This window comes from Prionailurus bengalensis, chromosome B1 (genome assembly GCF_016509475.1).
Source record: "Prionailurus bengalensis isolate Pbe53 chromosome B1, Fcat_Pben_1.1_paternal_pri, whole genome shotgun sequence".
Classification (NCBI taxonomy): Eukaryota; Metazoa; Chordata; class Mammalia; order Carnivora; family Felidae; genus Prionailurus; species Prionailurus bengalensis.
This window is the reverse complement of record NC_057344.1, coordinates 15,987,480-16,013,799: the sequence shown is the minus strand read 5'-3', so window position 1 is coordinate 16,013,799 and position 26,320 is coordinate 15,987,480. Positions and strand designations below refer to the sequence as shown.

Below are 26,320 nucleotides of genomic sequence, written 5' to 3'. Positions count from 1 at the left end.
TTCAGTGGCTCTTTATAGATTGTTGTATATGTCTCATGCTTGAAGGAAGCTTAGCTAGCACACATATTTTCTCCATAAGGAACATCACTGCCTTCTTGTACTTAGGAACCCAAGACATCACTTCAGTACTGTGCTGGGGGGCCATTTTAAACAGTGAAATCATCGACAAAACACAGAAATGTAAAGGCCTCTTTCTTAAGAGTATGACAGCTGGGGCGCCTGGGTGGCTCAGTCGGTTAAGCGTCCGACTTCGGCTCAGGTCACGATCTCGCGGTATGTGAGTTCGAGCCCCGCGTCGGGCTCTGTGCTGACTGCTCAGAACCTGGAGCCTGTTTCAGATTCTGTGTCCCCCTCTCTCTCTGCCCCTCCCCCGTTCATGCTCTGTCTCTCTCTGTCTCAAAAATAAATAAACGTTAAAAAAAAATTAAAAAAAAAAAAAGAGTATGACAGCTGAAACTAGAAGGCAGATCCTATCTGGCCTTGTTTGACCCGTTTTTCGCCACTCGGTGCATACCCAAGAATGAACACAGAGAGGTTAGAAATAGAATTTTAAGAGGAGGCCAGTTTGCAAATACATGATCTTCGATGAGGGTCAACTGTACTTTATCATGGATTGATTAAAAACTGACAATCAAGAGAAACAAAACTTTTAAAAGGAATTCATGGCATGAACTTTGTAAAAATGTATTTTTAAAGACTTGAAAATTGAATGTAAGGCAGCCAGAAATTTCCATCCATTATATGCCCCCACATGCTTGTCCCCTTGCTATACATGTTGAGGATTCCCCCAAACTGGAGGACTTGACCTTCCCCAGATATTCTGCTGGTTCTTTGTGGGTTTTTCTGCCCTTCCCCAGATATTCTGCTGGTTCTTTGTCTGTGGGTGCATGTCTTCCTCATTCTTGCATTCAACAAACACTAAACAGTGTCTGTTCCCAGGCACCCTTCGAGGCTCCAGGCACGTGGCAGCGAGAAAAATAAGGATCACTGCCCTAGGAGAGCTTCCATTCCCTCCCAGCCCTGCACGTTGTAGGTGTTTGTAAATTTTGCCTCAGCACAAGCCGTGCTGCGTTATTTTATACAAAGTAAAATGGAAAGGAAACAGTTGAGATTTAAACACAGAACAGTTGAGGCAAGTTTGTAAATGTTACCATCATGGGCTAACCTCTGTCATCTTCCATGGTTTTTCTCCTAGACTCAAAAAAAAGAAGATGCCTACAGGTGAGCCTGTAAAGGAGAAAATACATTAAAAAGGAAAAGTGCTTTTTTTTTTTTTTTTGGCACCGGGGCGTGGGTGGTAGGTAAGAGGGCTGCATTTCGGGAGGAAGTTTTGCAGGAAAGGGGGCTAGTAAGAAATTCCTGGGGGCAGGACACTCAATTCTGAGTTGTTAGTTTAATGTAAACCCTTTTCATCTTCTCAGACTTTCAAGTGTGACAGCTTTGCCCAGTGACAGTGCAGTGAGAGGATTTGTAAAGACAGGATGTCCCCAACCAGATGACAGCAATTCTGACAGAGGCTTAGTTCTGGGAGTTCCTGATGAATGGAGTAGCTGGAAGGAGAAACTGAGTCAGTATGCTCTGGCTCTTCTCTTTAAGCAGATCTCCTTTCCCCCAGGGCAGTAGAGGTAACTTTAGCAAAAAAGAGGGGGGGGGGGGGTGAAGCTGACATCTGGGTCACGTGCAGAAGGCAGATAACGTGTTACTATTTAATAAATGGGATTCCTCTTCTCCATTTCCCGTCCCATGCCAGGGAGGACCTAGTTAAAGACTGGAAAACAATTTCAGTCCTTGGTTGGTCTAGGAAGACTCACTGATCATTCGTTGCTTTCAGTTCCCAGCTGTGTTTCATGGCTCCTCCGTCACCTATTCTTAGGTTTCAAAATACTGCAAGGGCTGCTGGCCTTACTTGAAGATAACACTCCACAAAAGTATCTGCCCTACTAGCCTGGCCTGCTTTTCTTTCCTCTCCATCAGCACCGGAATTTGGACCATTCATATCCTAAGGATGAAAACAACATGAGGATAACGTATCCAGAAGGCCCCAAACGCTACATGTTTGTGACCTGGACTTGAAATGGGATCGAGAGACTTTCTTTGTAGTTCCTTAGCCTGTTTCCATCGGCATAGATATACACTACATTAGGACAGATGTAACCTCGGCTACCGTGGCAGAACAAGCAGTGAGTTTTTGTCCTTGGGAGGAAGAGTGAGTAGGCACAAGAGCCTGGGAAGGAGGGTAAGGAACAGAAGGTGCAGAGGCGCACCCCCCTCAAACCACCCCCCAGGAAAGATACACAAGACGTGTGCCTGCCTTCCAAGCTTGGCCTCGGACGCAGGGACTGGTTTCCAGCGAATGGCTAACAAGCTAGAGCTGCATCAACTATTTGGACTTCAGAACCAAAAGTACTTTCCAACTGGAAAGTGTCCTGACTTTTCTCTTGCTCACCAACTTATGAGAGTCAAATCCAAAACTGTCTATGCCTCCGGGTCTTGCTAAGTTGTCACAGAGAAGACTGCTGGCGGGTCCTTTCTATACCCGTGTATCTAACTCTAGCTGTTTTCTTTCAGGCCCACATCTCCTGCCACTCCCCCCATTTCATCTGCCCCCTTCTAGTCCTACTCAACCAAGATTATAGTAGACATTACATTATTTAGTAATGGCCATTTCACTCCTCTCCCTACCCGCGTTTAAGCTGCTTTCAGAATGAATTCCCGTCTTCCACAGAGCCTAACAGGTATTAAATACTAACCTGTTAACTGACTCTCAATGAATGGTGTCCACTTGTGAGATTGAAGTATCACAGTTCTCTAAAGGCACTAAGACAGAACATTCCCTAATCTCACAAAATTCTTGAAACTGCTCAGTGTATACCCTCAGAGTCCCTGGAGATTGCACGAAAGCACATAAAATAAGGTGGGATTCTGAAAGCTATGATCCATGCCACCATGTTGGAGCCTCAAGCACCATGGTATGAGGCAAGACAGAAAGCGCATAAACTTAAAGTGTGAAAGCCCAACTTGAAGCATTGTAGGTACTCACAAGATACATACTATGATATCTGACATTCAGAAGCTGGGCCACAGAGTTATAAACGAGTCCTGCTAGGAGATCTGCATTGCTGGTCTTATTTTTAAATCCACACAGCAGTTAGTAAGAACTCAGTAAAACAAGGTGTGTTAAGTGGTCTTTATTGGGGTGTCACATTAGGTTATCTTCTTCATTATCAGTTCTTCAGTTAATTGTACAAGTATGATAAGTTATTTTATATCTGACGTGGGAATTTAAATGTAAAATAAATACAAAATACATCTGTGGTTTAATGAACACTCGATGAAGCATTTTTTTCTGAGGTATTCCTTTCAGTCTGGTTTTATCCCAGATCTATCTTTTTTACTTCCCATAGGAAAAGTCTATTAAACCACACAATGGATCTGGAACCAATGAACTTGAGTTTTGATTACATTAGACGTATTTTTTGATCTCATCATACAATACCAATACGAAAGCTCCGCCCATGCCTCTCAACACATTGGACCAGGCACCTTTGAAGAAAGCCTTGGCTCCCTCATCTTTTGCAATCTTCCTCCAGCAGTCCACCGTCCCAGTGTACATAATATCCGCTGTGGAAACAAATGTCGGTAAGGGCTCCAGAATTCTGGAGAAAAGAGGCTTTTCCTCTGAAAGACATCTGCACAGTTAGAAAAGTCAGTCACTTCAGCTCCAGGCATCCTGCTAAACACCCCCTTCCTTGCATAACTAGCAGGCAGCAGCTTTTGTCAAGCCTACTCCTTCAACCCAAGATCAAGTGAAGAACTGGGGCGATTAACCAGCTCACCCACACGTGGTCAAGCTGTACAATCAGGGGATCGGGTGGAGCGGGAAGTATGAAGCTAGATGGTCCCTTTTTTATGGGTGAGAAAACAGGTGGAGTCTCAGATTCTGCTGGCCAAGAGGACACCGTTAAAAGAGACACAGCTATTAAGCTGAACCATATGGCACTAAGGTTTGACTTTTTGACCTCAAAAATGGCAATTTCCTATGTTTCGATCTGTGGCAGCCAAAACCGCTTCAGGCCATCTCACCCAACAAAAACATCCTCTCCCACTAACACCTATAGTAGCAAGATGACAGAAGCAAGAATTATTTTTAAATAAACTAATTAATTCATTTTCTGTGTTTCTGTACCCAGGCCCTAAGGGAAGAGGGCCTAAGGCCTCTATAATACTAGCCGAGTCACATCTCGACATCTCATTTTTGATGTTCTTATCCCTTCGAGAAAAGCAAATTCTCTTCTCTAAAGGACCAGCTGACCGTGCGAGGGGGGACTGATTGTAAGTTTTCTTTCCTAAGTCCTTATCCCATCATTTTAACAAGGAGAAGAGTGAAGACTGGAAGGAGCACTGACTGGTGTTCTCCTTGGGCAGAGAAATGAGAGACCCACAGGTGTCAAGCTTACCCCCTTTCCGGCCAGACTGCATCATCATCCTACGGCGGACAGTGTCAAAGGGGTAGGACACCAGCCCCGCGACCGCTGTCACGCTCTGGGCAATCATCCAGCTCACAATAATGTGCACATTCTTGGGGTCAGGCAACATCCCTGTGTGCAGAGGCAAGAAGCCAAATGGCTATGAAGTGATTTCTCTCAGCAGCTCAGCAAAAAGCAGGAAGGGATGGAGAAGAGGCTACCATGCCTCCACCTCCATGCCCTACCCTTCTGGAAGGACCTGACCTTTGTGGGGCGCCTCACAAATAACCAGGCAGCCAGCCAAAGCCGGGGGCTGCCCTCGGGATCCAGGGAACCCCGAGTTCTGCCCAAGGAACAGGGCATGTGAAGGAGGTCCCCAAGTTCCAAGTCGTGAGTGACAGAGCTGTGGCAAGGGGGAAGCAGGCTCCCCTTCTCCCTCTCTGAGTAACTCCAGGCCAGAGTTTATTTCAGTAGAGGACAAGGAGAGCCCTTTAGCCATTTATCCACACCGTACCACCTCATTCAGAAGCTTCAGTTTAGCCCAGGGGCTAGGGGAGAAAAAACCCAAGATTAATAAATAGAAGGTCCTCTGTGAGTGACAGACCCCTAGGGACCTTCCTCCTCCCCACTCCGCACCCCCTGAGGCCCCTCGCTCACCCTTGGCAGTATCATAAACTCCAAAGTAGGCAGCTCTGTAGATAATGATGCCCTGGACAGAGACGCTGAAACCCTGGTAGAGACCCTTCAGGCCATCAGACTTGAAGATCTTGGTGAGACAGTCGCCCAGACCACTGAACTCACGCTGGGCAGCACCCTTGCCCACGTCGGCAGCCAACCTGGTCCTAGCAAAGTCCAGCGGGTAGACAAAGCAGAGGGAGGTGGCCCCAGCTGCCCCACCGGAAGCCAGGTTACCGGCAAAGTAGCGCCAGAATTGCTTATGCCGGTCCACGCCCCCCAGGAAGATCTGCTTGTACTTGTCCTTGAAGGCGAAGTTGAGAGCTTGGGTGGGGAAGTAACGGATCACGTTGGCCAGGTTACCCCTCCAGAAGGAGAGAAAGCCCTGCTCCTTGGGGATTCTCACCACACAATCAATGATCCCTTTGTACTGCTTCTCAGCACTGATCTGTTTGCTGGCATGCTGGACCTGTGGGGGAAGGAGAGGGGAGGGCGGAAGGAATTGGGTGAGGACGGCCAGAGCAGGGCGGGGGGGGGGGGGGGGGGGGGGTGGATGGAAGGAGGATAGGAGGAAAATGAATGCTTACCATTCCCTGATTTTCTTTCTTAAATAAATGGGAAAATCAGATATCAAGTCCAAATAAATATGTCGGCTACTTGGATAACAAGCCAAAAAAATACAATTTTGCCCCACTTATCAGGGCATTTGAGAGCAACGGGTCTTCCCCAAATAAACTGAAAAGATTTCATTGTAAAGAGAGTCATGTATGCACTGCATTTTCCCTAGGTTCCGGAACTGTACTGGGGGCTGAAAGGGAGGTAAAGGGCCCTGCCCTAAAGGGCCCCTGCTCTAATTTAACAGACAGGATGGGCAGGAGCTAATGATTCCTCAATTTCACGGAGTCTCCCTGGAGACCAGGATCTCTGAGTACTAGATGCTCTAACAGAAGAAGGAGAATAAATCCACCAGATATTAGAGCGTGAAAAATTTCAAGCAGATTATCCAAGTAATTAATTGTTGAGGGGTCTGTTGCTGTTTGCAAGTGAGCAGTTTGTTGGGGTTTTTCTTGATGATAACGTTGACTCCCAAACTGAGGAGGCCCAGTTTCTCATTGAGGGGCCCTTGCCTTCGGGTTAAGTAGAGAAAAACACGATGGAGATGATGATAAACCAGAGATCAGGCTGCAGAGGAAAAGATTTGGGGACCGGGTAAGAGAATCTGAATTTATTCTAAAAACTGCTACTTAATCTCTCAAAACCTGTTTCTTCCGCTGCGAAACCGGGGAGAAAATTCCTTACAGAGGTTATGCAAAGATAAATAATACATATGTCAGCCTACAGCATTAGTGCATGGGTCACAGTAAGCTGGCTTTTGAGTAACAATTATTTTGAGGTTTTTATTGTAGACGGTGGATGCACGGGGGAAAAGGTGCAACGAACACTGAAAATCAAAAGGTGAGGCCGACCTATGAGGCCTAAGCGGAGCGTCAGTGCCGTCCCAGGAGCAGGATCTGGCTGGCGGTAACCCACTCGGGGTGGCTTTCCATATATAGACACTCGAACGCAGGGCGCCACCCGACACCAGGAATCTGCTACTGACGCTGGACCTGTCTCTACGCAGAGGGCACCTTCCCCTTCCAGTAGGCCGGGCGGCGGAGCCTGTGGCCTAGCACAGATTTGCGGCGGCCGGCCCGGCCCCGCGCCCGCGCGCCCCCGCGCCGCCGCAGCTCGCCCGCGCCCCGCGCGCCCCGCCGGGCCCGCACCAGGCTGGCCGCGCCGCGCCGCGCCGCGCCCGCGCCGTCCTTACCTGCAGCAGCAGTTTGACCCTCTCGATTGGGGCGACCGCGGTCTTGGACACGGCAGCGGCGACGCCGCCGGCCAGGAAATCCTTCAGGAAGCTCAAGGCGTGATCAGTCATGGTGACAGCCGGGCGCACACAGCCTCCGGGAGCCGCGCTCTCGCTCTCGCCTCCGCCCGGCCAGGCACGGCCGCCCGCTCTCCGTCCCTGCGCGACGCGAAGGGGCCGCTCGCGTCGCCCCGCAGCCCTCCTTATATCCCCCGCCCAGTCTCTCGCGAGAGGAGGAGGGACCCCGGGGCCGTGCGCGCCGTGCGCATTGGCTGGGCAGGTGCCTGGACACCCCCTCGCCGTCCCCCTCCTCGGCAGAGGGCAACCGGGGCGAAGGCGCTTCCGGGAGGCAGGGGTGGGCCGGGGGCTGTGCCTTCGGCTTGGGACGTTTAAAGGGCAAATTCATGTTATCTGTCCCGGCGAGCGGAGGGAACACCATGTCTCCGCAGCATGTGGGCCGCTGTATTTATAGCACAAGGAGGCTTAGGCTGGGGCCGACCTGGGGACCGACGCCTCAAGCAGGGCTTGCTTTAACCTCGGGCCTGCACGGGACCCGCTCCTAGCCAAGGGATTTCAGGCTGGGGTTTCCCCCACCCCCCCTTCCTCCTAACGGTTTCCCTCACCAGGCTCACTGCTTGGATTTGGGCCCCTTCGGAGTTGCGTGCTCTCGAAAATAAACCAAGATCCTCCAAAATAAATGCTAACGTCGCTTGATGCTGTGATTACCTCATAATCTGGCAACCTGCCGAATCCCCTCTTCCCTCCATTCAGTCATTCAATCATTGATCCTACCATGAAATACTTACGTCCTGGCATTCAATGCCACCAGGAAAGGTCGAGTGCAGAGGGGACTCCAAGAACGGGGGCCTTACAGGACACTTCTTTTGAAAATCCCTTAAGGGCTTAATGTGCTGTTTTGCTGTCAACGGAATCTCAGGACATTTTCTGGGCAGAATGTTCTCAGGCAGCTGTCGGCTTCTTGAGGGTCACTGCTGTTAGCCTTTCCATTGGAGTTGCTGGGTGAGTGAGGTATCGAGTAAGAGAAGGTCGAATCCTTGACTGTATTTGCCCCTTTTTAATAGACACCTGGGACATATGTTCTCTAGTCTTAGGAAACTGATTGCAACTTCGTGTCGGGTTGGTGGGTTTTTTTTTTTTTAATGTATTACTATGAGCTTTGATTTTCCTTTTTTTTTTTTTTGTAGGCCGTTCATAAAATCATGCAGGTTTACAAATACAGCTGTTCCTTCCCCTAGAATGATTGCAATTGGCTTTTAACTCTAAACGCTTCACTCAAGTTTCTTCCCATGTTTGTACATTTGACAAAGTTTATGCGTTTTTTCACAAGCTTGCTGATGAATGCAGACCTCATGTTAGGTAATTGAACTGCAGCTGTGTGACGCCCTGGGTATGGAAACTTCAGTAGAGAGAGGTCACTGGTTGGGTGCCAGGACCACAAAGGGTATGCATTTATCTGAGGTCGGGCAGGCAAGAGTCCAGAAAGCTAGGTGAGCAGTATGAAGGCAAGCAAATGCACGTTTACCAAGGTCAGAGCAGCAGAAGGTTAAGAATTCAGCATAAATGGAAAAGCCATTTATGCATTCATTCAACAGTCACGCGCATTTATAGTGTACTAGGAACAAAGTTTGGCCCTGTGCATTCACTATGAGATGGTTCATTCTCCCAAGAAACTAACAGTTTAGCAGTGGACATATTTATCCCTTGTTGAGCTTTATTTGTTACAGCTTCACATACAGATTTTCATGGATCAACAAAATGCACATAATAGTGTACTGCGTTCCATTCTGCTAACATTGAGCAGTTGCCTAAACCATTTTCCTTATGCGTTAGAGATGTTTCTTATTTTTACGATGAAAAATAATGCTGTTACATACTTGCACAAAGTTCATTTTCCCCTTTGTGATCTTTCCTTCTCTTTTCTCCTTCCTAAAGTGGAACAGATTAAATGCCTTAAAAGATTTTTAGCTCTTGCTACATATTGAGAAGTTGCTCTTCAGAAATAATGCAGCCCGCCAGCAGGGTCAATGGGTTATGGATCCTCCTCCAACACTGTCTTAAAAAAAAAAAGCATCTTTTAGTTATTTGTGCCATTTAATTAGTTCTAATTTGCACATCTTTGCTATGGAACTGCACATACTCCATGTGATTCCATTTAGTTTGTCAGGGTTTTCCTTTTATATAAATTTTTTTTTAATTAAAAATTTTTTAACCTTTTTTTTTTTTACTTTATTTATTTATTTATTTATTTATTTATTTACATCCAAGTTAGTTAACATACAGTGCAATAATGATTTCAGGAGTAGATTCCATAATGCCCCTTACCCATTTAGCCCATGCCCCCTCCCACACCTCTTCCAGGAACCCTCTGTTTGTTCTCCATATTTATGAGTCTCTTATGCTTTGGTCCCCCTCCCTGTTTTTATATTATTTTTGCTTCCCTTTTGTGTAAATTTTTAATCTTCGGTGACTGCCTATGGCGTGAAAGCAGGGTATGTTTCTGTATTTATAATTCTTTATATATTTGGAGCAATAAATATGTGTTGAGCAGTGTTCATTTTGTTTTCTTTTGATACTTAAAAAAAAATTGTTTTAATGTTTATTTTTGAGAGAGAGAAACAGAGAGTGAGCAGGAGAGGGGCTGAGAGAGCGGGAGACACAGAATCCCAAGCAGGCTGCAGGCTCTGAGCTGTCAGCACAGAGCCCTACATGGAGCTTGAACCCATGAGCTGTGAGATCATGACATCCAACGTCCGGTGCTTAACCGACTGAGCCACCCAGGTGCTTTGATTTACTTTTTTTTCTTTTGATACTTTTTATTACATTGATCTAACAGTGCTATATATTTAAATACAAACCGATCCCTGTTACAATGATATACTTCATGTTCTGATATAAATGTATCTCTTTTGCAGATTAGTCTATCTGTCCTACTAGCCTATTTCCTTCTACTTCTTTTGATCTCATCTCATACTATACCATTCTCAGGTATCCCAACACTAAATCTTAAGTAGATATCTTCTTTTCTCCATTATTTGTCTTAGATTACTAATGCTAGTTTGTCATATATGAAGTTCTTAAGTAGTTTTAATGAATGAAATCACCACATCATGACTTATTTATTTGATCACTGATCTTTAAAAAAATAAGACAACTTATATGTGATTCTACAACCACTTAAAAAACAGAAACTTTTGTCTGCCTATATGTCTGGATTTGTCTTTCCTATCAAGGTATTCAATTATTTAAATATCACTAGACAATTTTTAATAGATATTAAAATGAAATATTAGCATATTCACTCAGGAAGTATTATCATCTTTTTACACTTGATTTTACTAGTCACAGTTTTTTATGTTTTCTAAATGGAAGGTATCGCATTTCTCCTTGGCTTCTGTCCAACTATCCTGTCGTGTCAGGTGACCTATAGCTGGAATCCTTGACAAGAGGTTTTCCACGGAAATTCATACACTGTCCTCTCCCTCCACGGGCTTTCTCAGAAAAGAGAGGCCTCAGATGTCCTCAGGAGCATGAGCTGCCCGCGATCACAAGATCCATGTATCACTTACACAGGCAGGGCAGAGAATGGCACCCAGCAGAACATGTGTCCACCTGCCAGTCCCAGCACTCTGTGGCTTTCTGCCAGCATGAGAATGGGCAAGGTATCTAGGAGATAAGAGAGACAACTCTGCCTTCAAATGTGGCATAGAGTCCTGGAGGCTGGCGGGTGGGGCGACAGGGCTATATAGAAATGAAAGCAAGGTATTGAGCTAGTCTCTTTTGAATTTGAATTTGAATTTTTAAATTCATGTTTATTTATTTTATTTTGAGAGATAGAGAGAGAGTGAGCATGAGCAAGGGAGGGGCAGAGAGAGACAGGGATAGAGAGAATCCCAAGCAGGCTCTGCCCCATAAGCACAGAGCCCCCCGTGGAGCTTGATCTCACGAACTGTGAGATCATAACCTGTGCCAGAATCAGGAGTTGGAAGCTTACCCAACTGAGCCACCCAGGCGCCCCATCTTTTTGGCTTTTTTTTAGTGGAAACTTTAAAGAATCTTTGATATTTTACCAGACTTGGAATAGAGAACGGGAGCTGCTCAAGAGGAAAAGGTACAGGAAATAAAGAAAAACACTTAAGGGTTTGCTGATCGTGGTGATAATGCAATGCCCGTGTGTAGGTATATATCTAAAACTGTTACTAATTAGTACATACCATTACTATTTGTTAATGGTAAATTTCCCCATTAAGCAAAGAGGAATTAATTCTGAGAACCTATTGTTTCGATAGCATAAGACCACATATGAATTTCTGAATTTCACTCAAAAGTATTCACACTGATGCATTGCTTCCAAAAAGGCAAAAGAAAAGAAATGCAATATTTCTCTGTCATTCTTGCTCATTAGCTTATCAAGTGAGAACAATGCCTTAATTAACAAATCCTTCATAACCAGGTGCCATTAGAGTAAAGTCCTTATCAAAGCACACACAGGGTATGCCTACAAAATGCTTCAACTACTAGTCCCGATTGTAGCTAATGCCAGGGAAAATTATGAAACTACAAAATGCGTCTTTTTTTTTTTTTTTTAACCCACGGTTCATTCTAGAAGCTTTTTGCCCTTTAGTGGTCCACTCCTTAGGGTATGTGTTTTCCTCCTACTCTCCCACACCGAGATAGAAATGATCGGAACCATTAGCACCCAATTGATTCACATTCATTTACTTTTTTTCTTTTTTCCTCTCTCAACAAACGTTATCGGATCCTCACTTCAGACACCCAAAACTTTGTAGGGTACGGGTGATATGAAAATCAGAGAGGTAAGATTGTTGCCCTGGAGAAGCTCAGATGACAGGAACAGACATACTTGTGGTGTCTACAAGGCCATTCCGTGCAGGGGGTGACAGGGTCCAACGAGGGCTCCGGTGGTCTTCCCAGGTGAATAACTTTCAATGTGGCGCCTCAGAGTTTGTGTTTTTAACAGCGTATGAATGCTTCTGAAACAAAAAGCTTTGTTAGAAAGATTTTAGGCACCATTATTTAAAGGCTATGATTTCTGGGGGCAGAGGAGCCCCGGAATCATAAAATAAATAAATGGTCAGAGGGACTTGTTTTCCTGGAAAGCCCTTATCCCTGGAGAGTTCGCTCACTGGGCTGCCGGAGGCAGGGGAGCCTGGCACCCCACTCCCCCACTAACGCAGGCAGATCCCCTCCTTCCTAAAGAAAATTCCAGGGGTGCCTAGGTGGCGCAGTCGGTTAAGCGTCCAACTTCAGCCAGGTCACGATCTCGCGGTCCGGGAGTTCGAGCCCCGCGTCGGGCTCTGGGCTGACGGCTCAGAGCCTGGAGCCTGTTTCCGATTCTGTGTCTCCCTCTCTCTGCCCCTCCCCCGTTCATGCTCTGTCTCTCTCTGTCCCAAAAATAAATAAACGTTGAAAAAAAAAATTAAAAAAAAAAAAAAAGAAAATTCCATAACTTCTCTCCCATTCACAATCTTAGCACCCCTCCTTACTTTCTCCAAGACTCCAACAAGCATATTCAGTATTTTATGGCGCAAGTGAGCTTAATTGTATGGATAGTGATAACGCCTCCGACTATAAGTATCTATTTACCTTCCATGTGGACACTTCTCGTTTCTGACTTGCATTCTCTGTGAATAAAGCCATTATTCACTGGGAGTTGACTTGATTGATTTTTAAGTACGTTTTGAACTGGCTTCCCTAGTAGTTAGTGTTTCATACAGCCTACCAGCTGTGTTTTTTAAAAGTTTTTGTTTGAGTAACCTTCACACCCAAGGTGGGGCTTGAATTCGTGACTCCAAGATCAAGAGTCGCTCACTATTCCTACAGAGCCAGCCAGGCACCTCCCCCCCCTTACAAATCATTTTTCTTTTAATTTTTTTTTTTAACGATTATTTATTTTTGGGACAGAGAGAGACAGAGCATGAACAGGGGCAGAGAGAGAGGGAGACACAGAATCGGAAGCAGGCTCCAGGCTCTGAGCCATCAGCCCAGAGCCGGACGCGGGGCTTGAACTCATGAACCGCGAGATGGTGACCTGAGCTGAAGTCGGACTCTTCACCGACTGAGCCACCCAGACACCCCCGACAAATCATTTTTAAAAACATTTCAGTGAATTCTGTAAGTCTGTCTCTGACCTGTATACTAAAATGCCATGGCATCTTTTTTATGATTTAGGGGCTCACCTGCTTTCACTTCATTAACAGGACAATCCCTGTTACTATTAAAATCAATGTCATCAGAGAGGCCATTTTTGCTCTGTACTGTTGAATAACAATATTTTGCTATTTTAACGCATAAGGGTTTTTCCCCCCATATGCTTCTTTTAGCCCATGACCCTTTCTCATGCAGATAGATAGATATTCTGTGTTGTTGCCTCAGAAAAAAGAAAACACTCAGAAAGCAGAGAGAAAATAAAAACAATTCCTGGCATTAAAATTTCCAAAAGAAGAGAAAGATTTCAAGTATAAGCAGTAGATTTGGGAGAATACCTAAAGGAAAGTGAATTTTCCTGCCCACCCCATCCTTCTAAAGAGTATATCAAATTTTCCCAAGCCTGGGGAGAAAGGAGGTTATGTTAGAGAGGAAGCAAGGAGCAAGATGTTAGTGGGGGTCCTTGAGAAACAGGGACTCTGTACTCTCCCCCGCAGCTCAGAGAGGCAGCAAGAAGCAGGAGAGAAAAGGCTGGGTGATGTTTTAGTATGCACGTCTATCCAAGTAGCATAAGGGAGGAGGTGAACAAATCCCAGCCCCTATCAGTCGGTTAAGTGTCCGACTTCGGCTCAGGTCATGACCCTCGCGGGGGTCATGGCCCCGCGTCGGGCTCTGTGCTGACAGCTCAGAGCCTGGAGCCTGTTTCCGATTCTGTGTCTCCCTCTTTCTCTGACCCTCCCCCGTTCATGCTCTGTCTCTCTCTGTCTCAAAAATAAATAAACGTTAAAAAAAAAATTATACAAATCCCAGCCCCTGTAGGTTAGTCTCCCAGTGTGAAGGGCCCCAGATAGCCCCCATGAACTTTCTCCTGCCCCAGGAGGTGTGGGAGCAGCAGAATAACATTTTGTACCGAAGGACAACAAGGTTAGCTGAAAACAAGCCAGACCTGAAGAGCTTCATGGTTGGAAATGAGGCAAATGTCGAGTGACCTTGATGGAGCAGTGACTGAAGACCAGAGGTGATAAGGACCTGGCCTCTGATGCCAGCATGGATAGGTGAAGATCAGACCATATGCTCCCCCCTTCCTACCCTTAGTACTACAGAAATCCCTGGAATTTAGATGTAGATCATTGCAAAAAGGGGAGAGAGAAGGGGACCCCAATTGTTTTCACCACTTGGCAGAATGGAGTCTCTTAATAGAGATTAAGTTGCCTCATACAGTTGAGTTTCTAGGCCAGTATTTGTACTTGCTATAGTATTTTCTTCGTTTTAAAAGAAAATATATTGAAGACATATCATAATTTTGGAAATTCTTTACTGTTGCTTGTTCCATCAAGCACATTTATTTAAGAAGGAGATACAGACTTAATTGACAGAAAGTGAGAGAGAGAGAGAATGGCGGTGGAGGGACTTCAGGGCTATAACTATAGTTATAGAAAACTATAGTTCTTTTGAAGTTCTATGAAACTCCAGCTTATGCATTATTTAAATGGCTAAACTAAATAGGTACAACTTACTCTTGGAGCATATATGTTCCATGATACGTAAACATAATAGTGGTTCCACAAATGCTGTTGCATGAATAAGAAATGATGTGCCTCGATTTCTAGTGCAATAGTTCTCAACTTTTGCAGAAGCGGACCACATGTAACCCGCCATAATTTTTGTGGAGCCCTATGAAATATAGGCATATGGAATTTCATCATATAAAGTAGGAGTAATTATACTAGCAGAAATATGATTGTAATAATGGTCTGCCATATAAAACTCACAGCCACTTTAATGGTTGGCTTATCAATCTCTCCTTGTAGCTCTAGCAAATTTTCCTTTACGTATTTTAGGCTTTAATTTTAAAGGAATACAAGATTTGAATTGTTATACTTTCCTGGTATATTTAACTTTTTATCATTAAGTTGTGGTCCTTTTTATCTGCAGTGATGTTTTTGCCTTAAAGTCTTTTCCCTCTAAAGGAACAGGGCAATACCTGCTCTCATTTGGTCTGCATTTTCCTAGTTTATCTTTTTCTAACCCTTTACTCTGAACTATTCTGTGTGTTTTATGTATGTGCCCTGTAAAGTTCTGTATGTTATTTTTTTCCTTAAAAAAAAAAAGTTGATACTTTTATTCTTTTAGCTAGAGAGTTTGGATCCATTTCCACTTATCATGACAACTGATATGTTTTAAATTTTATGTTGAAGTAATTGTAGATTCAAAGGAAGTTGCAAAGAAACTACTATACATATTTAAAATTTTTATTTCTGTCACTTTATTTTATGCTTTCTATTCGTCTTCCTTCTGAACGCTTTTGAAAGTCAACATTTACATTACTTACTTTCCATGACTATCCTACATCAACCATTTTTTATGTTTCTGAGTTACTTACTAAGGTATTCATAACACCATCATTGTTATTAATTACTTGGGGTGGCTATTATTTTGTCAGGTTTCAAGATTGCCAAGTTTCCTTTCTTAGCTTATTTTGGCACTGGGCATCTCTTGGGACCATGAGGCAGGTTATTCACTGCTATGGGAAGCACTAAAGTCAAGTTGACAAGGAATTGACCCAGCCCTCAAGTACACATAGCTTGCCATGGAGAAGTTGTGCTCTGGGAGAAAATGATTGAATTTCATAACATTATTCAACGTGGCCACTAGGGGGAGATCACATGTAGCTATTCTCAAAAGAGTACCTATTCGAGGTCTCCAATTTTTACTAAAAACCTGTCAATAGTACACTAAGGAGAAACTAAGGGGAAAAAAACCCTCCCTACTTTTAAAAAGGCATGCAAGTGAAGTCTCAAAATAGTAGGCAAAAATAATGAAGTCAAAGCAGTGACTGTCATATGGGAAAAGAAAGCAAGACCCAAGTACGTGCCTGCGAGAAGAAACGCACTGTGCACATAGGATACAAATAGGTTAAAAAATAAAAAGATAGGAAAAGGTGTAACAGAGAGAGTGTTATCAGGAATGAAAAAGATCATTTTATAAGGAGAAAGGGGTTGGTGTCTCAAGAGGACATAACAATTCTGTATGTTTAAACACAGAGCTTGAAGATACATGAAACAAAAATTGATATAATTGCAAGGAGAAATAGATAAATCCACAATTAGGGTTTGGGAATCCAACATCTCTGTATTCATTTCCTAGGGCTGCTGTAACAAATTTCCACAAACTGGGTGTTTTAACACAGCAGAACTTTATTCTCTCACAGTTCTGGGAGCTAAAAATCCAATATTAAGGTTTAGCAGAATAAAAGGTCAGTGTACAAAAATTAACTGTATTTCTTTTTTTTTTTAATTTTAAGTGTTTATTTATCTCTGAGAGGGAGAGAGACAGAGAGACAGAGAGAGACACAGTAGGAGCAGGTGAGAGGCAGAGAGGGGAGAGGCAGAGAGAGAGAGAGGGAGATACAGAATCCCAAGCAGGCTCCAGGCTCCGAGCTGTCATCACAGAGCCCGAGCCAGGGCTCCAACCCACAAACCCGGGGACCATGACCTAAGCCGAAGTCGGATGCTCAACCGACTGAGCCACCCAGGCGCCCCAACTGGATTTCTCTCTACTGGCAAAAAACACTTGGAAATTGAATTAAGAAATAACATTTACAATAGCATCAAATTTTTACTAAATTTACAAAAACATGAAATATTTAGGAATAAATTTGACAAAATAGGTCCAATACAACGCTGATCAAAGTCTGCGCAAGCTCTTTGGGGGGCAGAAATTGACAAACGGATTCTAAACTTTATGTGGAAATGCAAAGAACATAGGATGCCAGCAGACTCTCCTGGTAAGGAAAAGATCTCTTTATCCTAATCTTCCGGAAGACGCTGTGTAGAGAGGTACACGGTAGTTTTTGTGTCGAGGAAACAGAGACAGCTAGGGGAGGAGGTAGAAAGGGTTTCTGCCTCGGGACCCGCTGCCTGACTCTCCGTCAAGCTTGACTGATTTTTTTCTGATTTATCCAGAGGGGAGCGCAGTGCTTTGTCTTAATACAGAAAGAACGTAGCTACCTACAGATTAATTCCTTTCTTGCAGGTACCCTCTCCTGCCAGGCCCGTTCTTAGGGCTGAGAGAACCCCGACCTCCGTGCGTCGGCAGGCGCCCCAGGCGCAGTCCCCCACCCGGGCCACCGACCCCGCTGCGCCACCGCTGCGCCCTGCGGCGCCTCCGGGGGTAGCTCGGGCCCTGCGGCGGCAGACACACCCCGAAGCGCGGCGGGGGTCGGTCTCCTCCGCTCAGCCCCGAGCCGCCCGCGTTCGAGGGCTCTTCCCTAGGCTTCCGGAGACGCGCCGCGGGGAGGGCCTGCCGCGTGCCGGGACACAAGTCTCCGGGGACAGCGGCCCCGGCTGCGCGGCTGCGGTGGCGCAGACGAGGGCCCTGGCCGGCAAGGGCGCCGGCTGTGATCAGAGCCCTCTGCATTCTCGGTGCCCCCTTCCCAAGCCGCAGCACCCCCAAACCGCCGCCGCGGCAACCCCGAAAGCGGGGCGCGGCCTCGCGCGGGTCCTCCCGGCCGCTGGGTGGGACCGGGCGCGCCCCCTTCCCGCCGGGGGCGGTCGCCCTCCGGCTCCGCGGGGAGAGACGACGTCCCGGGCGAGCCCTCCCGGCGCCTCACCCGCCCCAGAGGCGCCTTCGTTCGCTTTGTGAGTCCGCCGCTCCGAAGGCCTCACGCCTCCCGCAGACTGAGTTCAGCGACCGCTTCGCCCTCGGCCTGGGTGGGCGCGTTCGGTTCTCCCCGCCGAGCCGAGGTAGGCGCCCTTTCCTCCCCCCGGAGAGCGACTCTCTGGGCTGCGCGGAGGCCCGTCCGACCTCCCCCCGGCTGGGGCGGGACTGGGACCAGTTACCCCCCCACCCCCACCCCGGGGCCTGCGCTCAGCCTTCGCGCGGGTGCAGCCGTTCAAAGCCCCACCGTTCGCCTGGGTGGCTCAGTGGGTTCAGGCTCAGGTCAGGACCTCACGGTGCGTGGGTTCGAGCCCCGCAGTGGAGGTTCAGTGTCTCCCTCTCGCTCTCTGCTCCTCCCCCAGGCTCGCTCGCGCTCTCTCCCAAAAAATAAACGTTAAAAGTGAAAAACAAAACAAACAGCCGCACCATTCCTACCTCTGCGTGAGTTTGGCTCATTCAGCAAAGTTTCGTCCTCGCTCCCTGCCTCCTTCCTGTCTCTTTTTTTAACCACCGCGTACTGCGCTTGACAAGAAGGAAACAAAAATGGCTAAGCCCCTGACCCTGCCTTCAGGGAGCCTACAGTGTAACTCAATGTATCTCCTTTGAAGGATGTCTGCGTTTCAGGGCTCCTGTGTCACTGCGAACTGAAAGGCTCCTTTATCTCCCCACCCACCCTTCCATTCGAGAATTGACCTCCTTCTTGGTTTGTGGGACTTCCAGGCGTTACTTTCTTGCTTGGAGGCCTTTAGGACGTCTCCCTGCTTCCTACAGAATTAAGGCCTAATGCCTCGGCTCCTGGCAGGTGTTCAAAGCCCTCTCACCCCTCCCCGATCTCCAGCCCCATGTAGCTTGCACATGAACTGCCGCGTGGACCCCTGATTTCTTGCATCAAACTATTCGTCCGCTTGAATTCTTTTCCTTCCTTCCTAGCCACCCAATTTGACCTAATTCCTCCTTCTCAACGAAGCGTCCTAAACTGCCTGTTAGAATTGATCTCTCCCTGCTCGGTTTCCCCGTCGCCTTTTTGGTCTACTCTGATGTCTACCGCAGTGCTGTTGTTAAGTCACCTGTCTGACCCCAGGCTCCGGTGCGAGGCCCTGGAGGACAGTGGCCACATCTTTGCTGCGCTCAAGCAGATCTTGTAAGAACGCTTGCTACTTACCGAAGTGACATTGCAGGAATGCACTAAGTCTGCAAATCGGCACAATCTAGGAAACCAGGTTGTCTCCAGCTGTGTCTCCCCACCACCGGGATCATAAAATGGGCACTTTGCAATTCCCCACTCAATTCTATCCGTGCGTGAAGCCTCTCTGCATCAGTTAAGCCCACAAAATAATCTTTGAGGGCCCCAGCTAGGACACGGGATCTGTCTACACCAGCCACGTGAACTGGTCAAGAAGAGAACAGACATGTGGCCCTTGGCGTTGTGCTGGGACCAAGCCGAAGCCACGACAGTTGGCTCTCTCTCTCCTTACCCTGCAAGAGGTAACGGAAAACAATCTATTTAAGTTTCTGGTTGTAGAATGCTCAGTGATCCGCAGCATTAATCTTTATTAACGTATAGAAACCAGCTTTTCTAATTGTGTAACACTTGGTCATTACAAAGGTCTCTCACTTTATTACATTTCGTGTCATGCTCACAAATTACTCCACGAGGCAAGTTATTATCTTTGTTTTATGCAGATGTAAACCAAAGCCGTGAGGGCGAGTAGCTTTGCCCAAGCTTTGCACACAACTGGAAGGCTGCAGGCTTCCTGATTCCTTATTTCATGCCCTCTCCCGTGCTGGGGGCAACATAGACATTCCTACAAAGTATTGTGCATGCAGCCATCAAAATATACACAAAGCTACTCGACCTATTATTCAGGTGATTTTTCAGGTGAAGAAAGGAAAGAAGCACAGGACTTGGAGATTCTGTTGTAACCAAGTAATTTTTCTTTTGTGTAGTTTGAAATATCTGTCAAAATGTTTCAGAGTTCCTTGGGGCGCCTGGGTGGCTCAGTCGGTTGAGCATCAGCTCTTGATTTGGGTTCAGGTCATGATCCAGGGTTGTGAGATTGAGCCCCGTGTGGAGCCTGCTTGAGATTGTCTCTCTCTCTCTCTCTCTCTCTCTCTCCCCCCTCTCCCCTGCTTGCACACACTTTCTTTCTCTCTCAAATAAAAAAAAAAATGCATATTTATATAAATATAAATTTGAGTTCCATTTTAAAAGTGATGAATATAACTTAGAGGCAATAGCTCACCCAAATCCTAACTACCAAGTGTCACTTTTGAAGTCAGTTCCTGGAAACAACTCTCTCTAGACTTACGGAACAATGCCATATGTATAAACTCAGCCATATGAAAATGATGATATTTGACTGATTTTGACCTACAAAACTGCAGTTTCATGTGGTTTCACCTAATGGACATATCAGTTTTTTTAGTATACCCTCTTGACCAGGTTTTTTTTTCCCCCCTACATATTTATTTCTCTTGGGGGGGTAGGGTGGAGATTTCACTCTGACCTGTCCTAAGAAAATTTTTTTTGTGAAAGGAGCCCTCAGTAATATAAGAAGTCTTTTCTTTTTTTTTTAATTTTTAAAAAATGTTTATTTATTTTTGAGACAGACAGAGCATGAACAGGGGAGGGTCAGAGAGAGAGGGAGACACAGAATCTGAAACAGGCTCCAGGCTCTGAGCGGTCAGCCCAGAGCCTGACGTGGGGCTTGAACTCACGGACCGCAAGATCATGACCTGAGCCGAAGTCAGACGCTTAACCGACTGAGCCACCCAGGAGCCCCGAAAGGCCTTTTCATTTTGTGCCTCTCCTTTCCAAGAGGCGCACGTACTGTCCTTCATGCTTGTTATAGGTGGTTACAGGCACGTGCAGCCAGCCCAGAGCTGGTACTCGATCCTTAACATATTAATTGAACTGTCTTCCAGCTGAAGTTCGTTTATGTTTTATAACCTGAAAAGAAACGAAACTAAGGGATCATGAAATCTCTTCCACTCTTCCTGCCCCCTCATCATGCACACACATCATAGTTTCCTCTGGTTTCGCTGATGTCTGGTGGTTATCAACGCAGCTTCCTTTCAGGGGATCCTTTGAACAGAAGCAATAAAATTAATTGCCCAGATGAATTCACTGTGTTGTGCTTTTCTCTCTAAACAGCCAAGTGCAAGTCAGTAAAAACAATTGTCCAACCCCATAAATAGTTTTAATAATGACTAAGCCCCCCCAAAAAACAGAAAAGTGTCCTCCTGCATGTGACGATACAGTTTAGTATTTGAATTGTGTCTTGGCAACTCGAGGACATTGCTTCCCCTCCTTATCTGTGAAATCTGAATATCTGTGAAGCACCTCATGGTAGTGTGTGTGTGTGTGTGTGTGTGTGTGTGTGTGTGTGTGTGTATAATTAATACGTGTAAAATACAGGCTTTGGGTAAAGGTTAGTGTCTTCTTGCCTCTTTCCTTCTATGTCTCTCTTATGTGTGGCTAATTCTACCCATATCTTGCTCAGTGTGTGTGAGACATAGTAAGTCTGTGAGTTAAAAGCTTGATAGCGAGAAATGCTTTCATTACACAAGTAAGATAGGACGGGTATGTATTATCCTTATTTTTTCGGATGGGGAAGCTGTGAACAGAGATGGTAAATAATTTGCATAAGGAGAAAATAGAAAAATATATAAAACACTAGCCCTGTTCAGAAATGCGGTAACAGTAACAAAATGCAGCAAATATCTACTACTGATTCGATTACATAGTATCTAGTGAGTTCTAGAAGCCAAATACAAACAATGTGCCTGGATGGTACAGTTACCCACTTCACAGGCCTCATGGTTAAGATGTTTCAACCATGACCAAATGCCTGACTAATAGGAAATGCAACAAACCTGAAGTCTATTTTATTCAACAGTGGAGGGGCACCTGGGTGGCTCAGTTGGTTACTGTCCGACTTTGGCTGAGATCATGGTCTCCAAGTTCATGTGTTTGCGCCCCGCGTCGGGCTCTGTGCTGACAGCTCCGAGCCTGGAGCCTGCTTTGGATTCTGTGTCTCCCTCTCTCTGGTCCTCCCCGGCTCATGCTCTGTCTCCCTCTGTCTCTCAATAATAAATAAAGGTTAAAACAATTTTTTAAATAAAATAAAAACACCGGAAAAAGGAATAGCAGAAGGGAAGAAGGAACTAATATTTGGGTTGAACACCTCCTATGCACCATAACGTATGCCAAATTACACATTACATCTTTTAAATTTCATAATTCTGTGAGGTGGGCACCTCCATTCTATAGTTAACAAAGCTGAGGCTCAGAGAGGTTACATGAGTGCCCCCAAATAATTCAGTCAATAAGTAGAATTAGTTTCAAGTTCATATCTTGGCACTCTTACACGTTGTTGGGGAAGGCACTTTTGTCAAGAAGGTTAAATATTTTCTTTGATTCAATTATTCTACTAATGTAAAGTTATTTTAAGAAGATAATTGAGAATACAGAGAAAAGCTGGTTGTGTAAAATTCCTCGTTAGAGAGTTATTCATAATAGACAGAACTTGGAATGACTCTAACAACCGACATTCGGGAAGTGGCTAAATAAACAGTAAAGTGTGGAACTTTCACTTGATGGAATATTACACAGCCAGTAAAATAGCCCTCCCCCCGACGTTTGTAATCACATGAGAAATGTTCATATAATAAGGTTAAGTGAAAAGAACAAGATATTAGGATCTATCTGCATAAAACTATATAATCATAACCTCAACTGTTAATAATACACACAGAAAAAGAACAGGAATGCTAACACCGAAATGTTAGCAGCGATGATCTTTGGGCAGTATAATTATATTAATTACTTTTCTCCTTTTACTTTTAATTAAATTGGTTCTTATTTTTTAAACATTAACATTTTTCTGTAAGGATTGCAAATTGTGTCTGGGCCCGGCTGAGAGAAAGAGTTTCCAAAATGATATAGAGCATAAAGGGCTAGGACCTGTCTCTGTAGTTTCCTGCTGACATTCTCAGAAGGTACTCAGATCATTAAAGACTCAAAGTAGGTCCTCCTGGCTCTCATGCCAGGCAAGATGACCAAGCTCCTGACGGGAGGAGAAGTGGGGGTGGGCAGGGGGAGGGGGGTGGTTTGGAAACCTGCCAAGGATTTAATGTTGATCCATTAAAAAAAAAAAAAAAAAGGCAAGCCAACAAGACCAGTCAGGAGCTGAAGTCACAGTCAAGCACTTAGGGTATATTGCCTCACTCTGCTTGAAAAGTGTATTTCTCAGACTCTAAAAGGGCCAAAGCTCCTTGACTGTGCTGGAGGCGGGTGGGTTCCATGAAGGAGGGTGGAGAGAAATTCTTTCACATTTTCACCTAGCCCTGCTGTGTCCGTCCCCTCCTCTCTACGCCACCACTTGCCAGCTCTCACCTAGGTTATGTCAGTAACTCCCGGCTATTTGCCTGCCTCTGGCCTGGCTCTTTGCTAGGCCAGTGACTTCGCTGCAGCCAAAGCCATCTTTCTGTGACATCAACCTGATTTTGCTTCTCCGCTGCTCCTCCTTCTGTGGTGCTCCCCAGCTTTGGGGGTAAGAAGCAGTTCCTTACCTGCTTCTGTTCCTGCGGCTGCTACTTTTTTTTTAAATTTTTTTTTCAACGTTTATTTATTTTGGGGACAGAGAGAGACAGAGCATGAACGGGGGAGGGGCAGAGAGAGAGAGGGAGACACAGAATCGGAAACAGGCTCCAGGCTCCGAGCCATCAGCCCAGAGCCTGACGCGGGGCTCGAACTCCCGGACTGCGAGATCGTGACCTGGCTGAGGTCGGACGCTTAACCGACTGCGCCACCCAGGCGCCCCACCTGCGGCTGCTACTTAAGGTCTCTGTCAACCTGATCCCACCCACCTCTCTGGCCTCGTTTCTCTCCAGTCTCTCTCCACACCTCCCTGCATCTTCCATCGCAGCCCTACGGATTCACCTGCAAACCCCTGCAACGCTATCTCTCACTTTCTTCTTCAGCTGTTTCCTGATGTGACTTCTGTCCAACTCCCTACCGCCTGCTCACTCCCATTTGCAGACACACACACGCACACACACACACACACACACACACACACACACACACTTTTTGCCCAGTCAACTGCTGAACTGTTGTTCCTCCTTCAAAATTCACCCCAAGATTGTCTTTTCTGGGTAACCTTCCCTGACACACATTCTTCACCCCAGCCCTTCATCCTGATTCAAGTGGCTGGTATTAGGGTCCTACTAGCTTCTGTACTCTGCTGTCAGCACTAATCATGATATACTCAGCTGTCTCCAACTAGACCAACATTCTTTTTTTTTTTAATTTTTTGGGGGAGAGAGAGAGAGAGAGAGCGAGTTGGGGAGGGCTAGAGAGAGAGGGAGACACAGAATCCGAAGCAGGGTCCAGCCTTGAGCTGTCAGCACAGAGCCCAACATGGGGCTTGAACTCACGAACTGTTAAGATCATGACCTGAACCCAAGTCGGATGCTTAACCGACTGAGCCACCTAAGCGCCCCTAGACCAATATTCTTGATAGCAGAGACCATGTCTTAATGACCTTTGGATCCCCAGTGTTTGCAAAGCATTCAGTTCTCAATAAATTTTTATTGAATTTCTGAATTATTTACATAGGATCTGGAAGAAGGAGAGTTTGAGGTAATACCATTTCTATGCTGGAAACAAATCCCAATACCGTCTATGATCACCAATGCCAGCCTTTCTTCTTTGCTTATCACCATATCTTATTTTTGTTCCTATAGATTCTTCAATGCTTACAGAGATGTGCTTCTCCTGGTGTTATCTCAATTTCTGAGGAGATAGATCAGTCCCAAGGAGCATCAACAGCCCCTGCACAGGTATGTCACCTGGCATAGGGCCTTTGACGAGGACAAGCCATCTAGTCCACACAGAACCGGAGCACAGGTAGGGTGGACTGAGGGTTGTGTAGTGGGGGGAACGCTGGAGGCTGGTTCAGCTGGGAAAGCATCAGAGGAGTTAGGGATGCTTCCCTGCTGTCAGGCTTGCTCTCTGTCTTCTGCAGTCCCATTTCTACCGTAGGAAAACACAAAGCCCAATCCTGCCATGTAAGCAAGCAGGATTATAATCGGTCCTGCCTTTCTCTGTCTCTCTCTCTCTCAGCCCCCTTTGCTTCCCTCACACACAACATATGTACTTAGAAAGAAATTGCTCTTTGGTAATCCTGTTTCAAAGTCTTCTGTCCTCATGTTACTTTTTCATGTAAATTACTAGTTCTCTTCCACACCCAGTTGGATAAAATCATAAAACTCGAAACAACACTTTAAAAGCTACAACATAGTGTCTGAGCTAAACGGGGTAAATGTTTTGGGAAGGGACCTGGTTTTTATGTCTGCTGGAATACGAGTCTGATCTTATGTTTGTATATCAGAGATGTCTCAATGTTTCTTCTTTTCCTTTCCCTTATCTTCTTAATTTCTCACAGGCTGAAACTCCAAGACGAGATCACGGTAAGTTTCGACGAGTTCTACACAGCAGCTCGGGAACCCATTCCTTCAGGAATTCCTACCTGGTTTGACCCGGCAGGCAGGGGGCGCTGAGGACATCCTCACAGGTCCATATTGACCTCAAAGGAAAAGCCCTCAAAAGGTGGACACTTCTCTCTGCTCTTGGCCTGATGAACAAATCAGTGCATGCCTTTAATCCATGCATGCAAGCAAACTAAAAATGTCCAAGAGCTCATATCAGAATTTATAGAGTTAATTGTTTTACCGGAGACATTTGTCTTGGACGTGCATGATTTTATTGGTTATTTCTTCTCTCTTTCACATTAATAACCTAAATAATACAGTTCAAAGGACCAAGACCCTGGGAGTCTATATAGAGGTATCTGTGGTGGAATGTATTTCACATTTTAACCAACCCATTGTTCCTTTTGTTAAAAACAGGTTTTCCTGAATCTCACGCCACGGAAAAACACAGAAGAAAGAGGAACAATACTCGGGCAAGAATCTAAGGAAATTCTTAACAAACTAGGTTTTCATGTGAAGGAAATGGGGTTTGAAAACTGGCAATGGTAACTTTCATCTTGATTTTTAAAAATTTTTTAATGTTTATTTATTTTTGAGAGATAGAGGGAGAGACAGAGCACGAGCAGGAGAAGGGCAGAGAGAGAGGGAGACACAGAATCCCAAGCAGGCTCCAGGCTCCGAGCTGTCAGCACAGAGCTCGATATGGGGCTCGAACCCATAAACCGTGAGATCATGACCTGAGCCAAGGTCGGACGCTTAACCGACTGAGCCACCCAGGCGCCCCACAAAGTTCCTTTACTTCTTAACAACTCTGTGAAGTAGGGATTATTCTCTCCATTTCATAAGTGAAGAGACTGAGACTCGAGAGAAAATGAGAAGAACTTACAAGCTGCTGAGTCAGGACGTAGACTCCTAGCCTACTCAGTGTTGAACTCCAGAGCCTGTGCCATTGACCCATCATGTGTGTGCTGCTTCACTTGTATTCTTTATT

The 26,320-nt window shown here is 45.7% G+C and overlaps 2 protein-coding genes across 2 annotated transcripts; one reads left to right on the top strand and one right to left on the bottom strand.

Annotated features, from left to right (window-relative positions):
- Positions 1-3,173: 3,173 nt before the first annotated feature.
- Positions 3,174-7,195, bottom strand: SLC25A4 (solute carrier family 25 member 4). The gene is made up of 4 exons (XM_043558646.1): positions 6,949-7,195; positions 5,124-5,610; positions 4,458-4,598; positions 3,174-3,621 (listed from the first exon to the last, which is right to left on the bottom strand). The coding sequence occupies exons 1-4, from the start codon at positions 7,057-7,059 to the stop codon at positions 3,464-3,466; spliced, it is 897 nt and encodes a 298-aa protein (XP_043414581.1). The 5' UTR covers positions 7,060-7,195; the 3' UTR covers positions 3,174-3,463.
- A 6,834-nt stretch (positions 7,196-14,029) lies between these two features.
- LOC122468571 lies at positions 14,030-25,973 on the top strand. The gene is made up of 6 exons (XM_043555303.1): positions 14,030-14,146; positions 17,351-17,918; positions 18,763-19,317; positions 24,583-24,678; positions 25,284-25,447; positions 25,747-25,973. The coding sequence occupies exons 1-3, from the start codon at positions 14,030-14,032 to the stop codon at positions 18,975-18,977; spliced, it is 900 nt and encodes a 299-aa protein (XP_043411238.1). The 3' UTR covers positions 18,978-19,317; positions 24,583-24,678; positions 25,284-25,447; positions 25,747-25,973.
- The last annotated feature ends 347 nt before the right edge of the window (positions 25,974-26,320 follow it).

Bases quoted from the DNA above. Each gene is read 5' to 3' on its own strand.
- SLC25A4 (XM_043558646.1), bottom strand. From the start codon at position 7,059: ATGACTGATCACGCCTTGAGCTTCCTGAAGGATTTCCTGGCCGGCGGC. The intron at 5,611-6,948 runs GTAAGGACGGCG...CTTCCCCCACAG, and splicing joins GGGTCAAACTGCTGCTGCAG to GTCCAGCATGCCAGCAAACA. The intron at 4,599-5,123 runs GTGAGCGAGGGG...CTCTGCACACAG, and splicing joins AGTTTATGATACTGCCAAGG to GGATGTTGCCTGACCCCAAG.
- LOC122468571 (XM_043555303.1), top strand. From the start codon at position 14,030: ATGAACTTTCTCCTGCCCCAGGAGGTGTGGGAGCAGCAGAATAACATT. The intron at 14,147-17,350 runs GCAAATGTCGAG...CTCCGGGGGTAG, and splicing joins GCTTCATGGTTGGAAATGAG to CTCGGGCCCTGCGGCGGCAG. The intron at 17,919-18,762 runs GTAGGCGCCCTT...CTTCCTTCCTAG, and splicing joins GTTCTCCCCGCCGAGCCGAG to CCACCCAATTTGACCTAATT.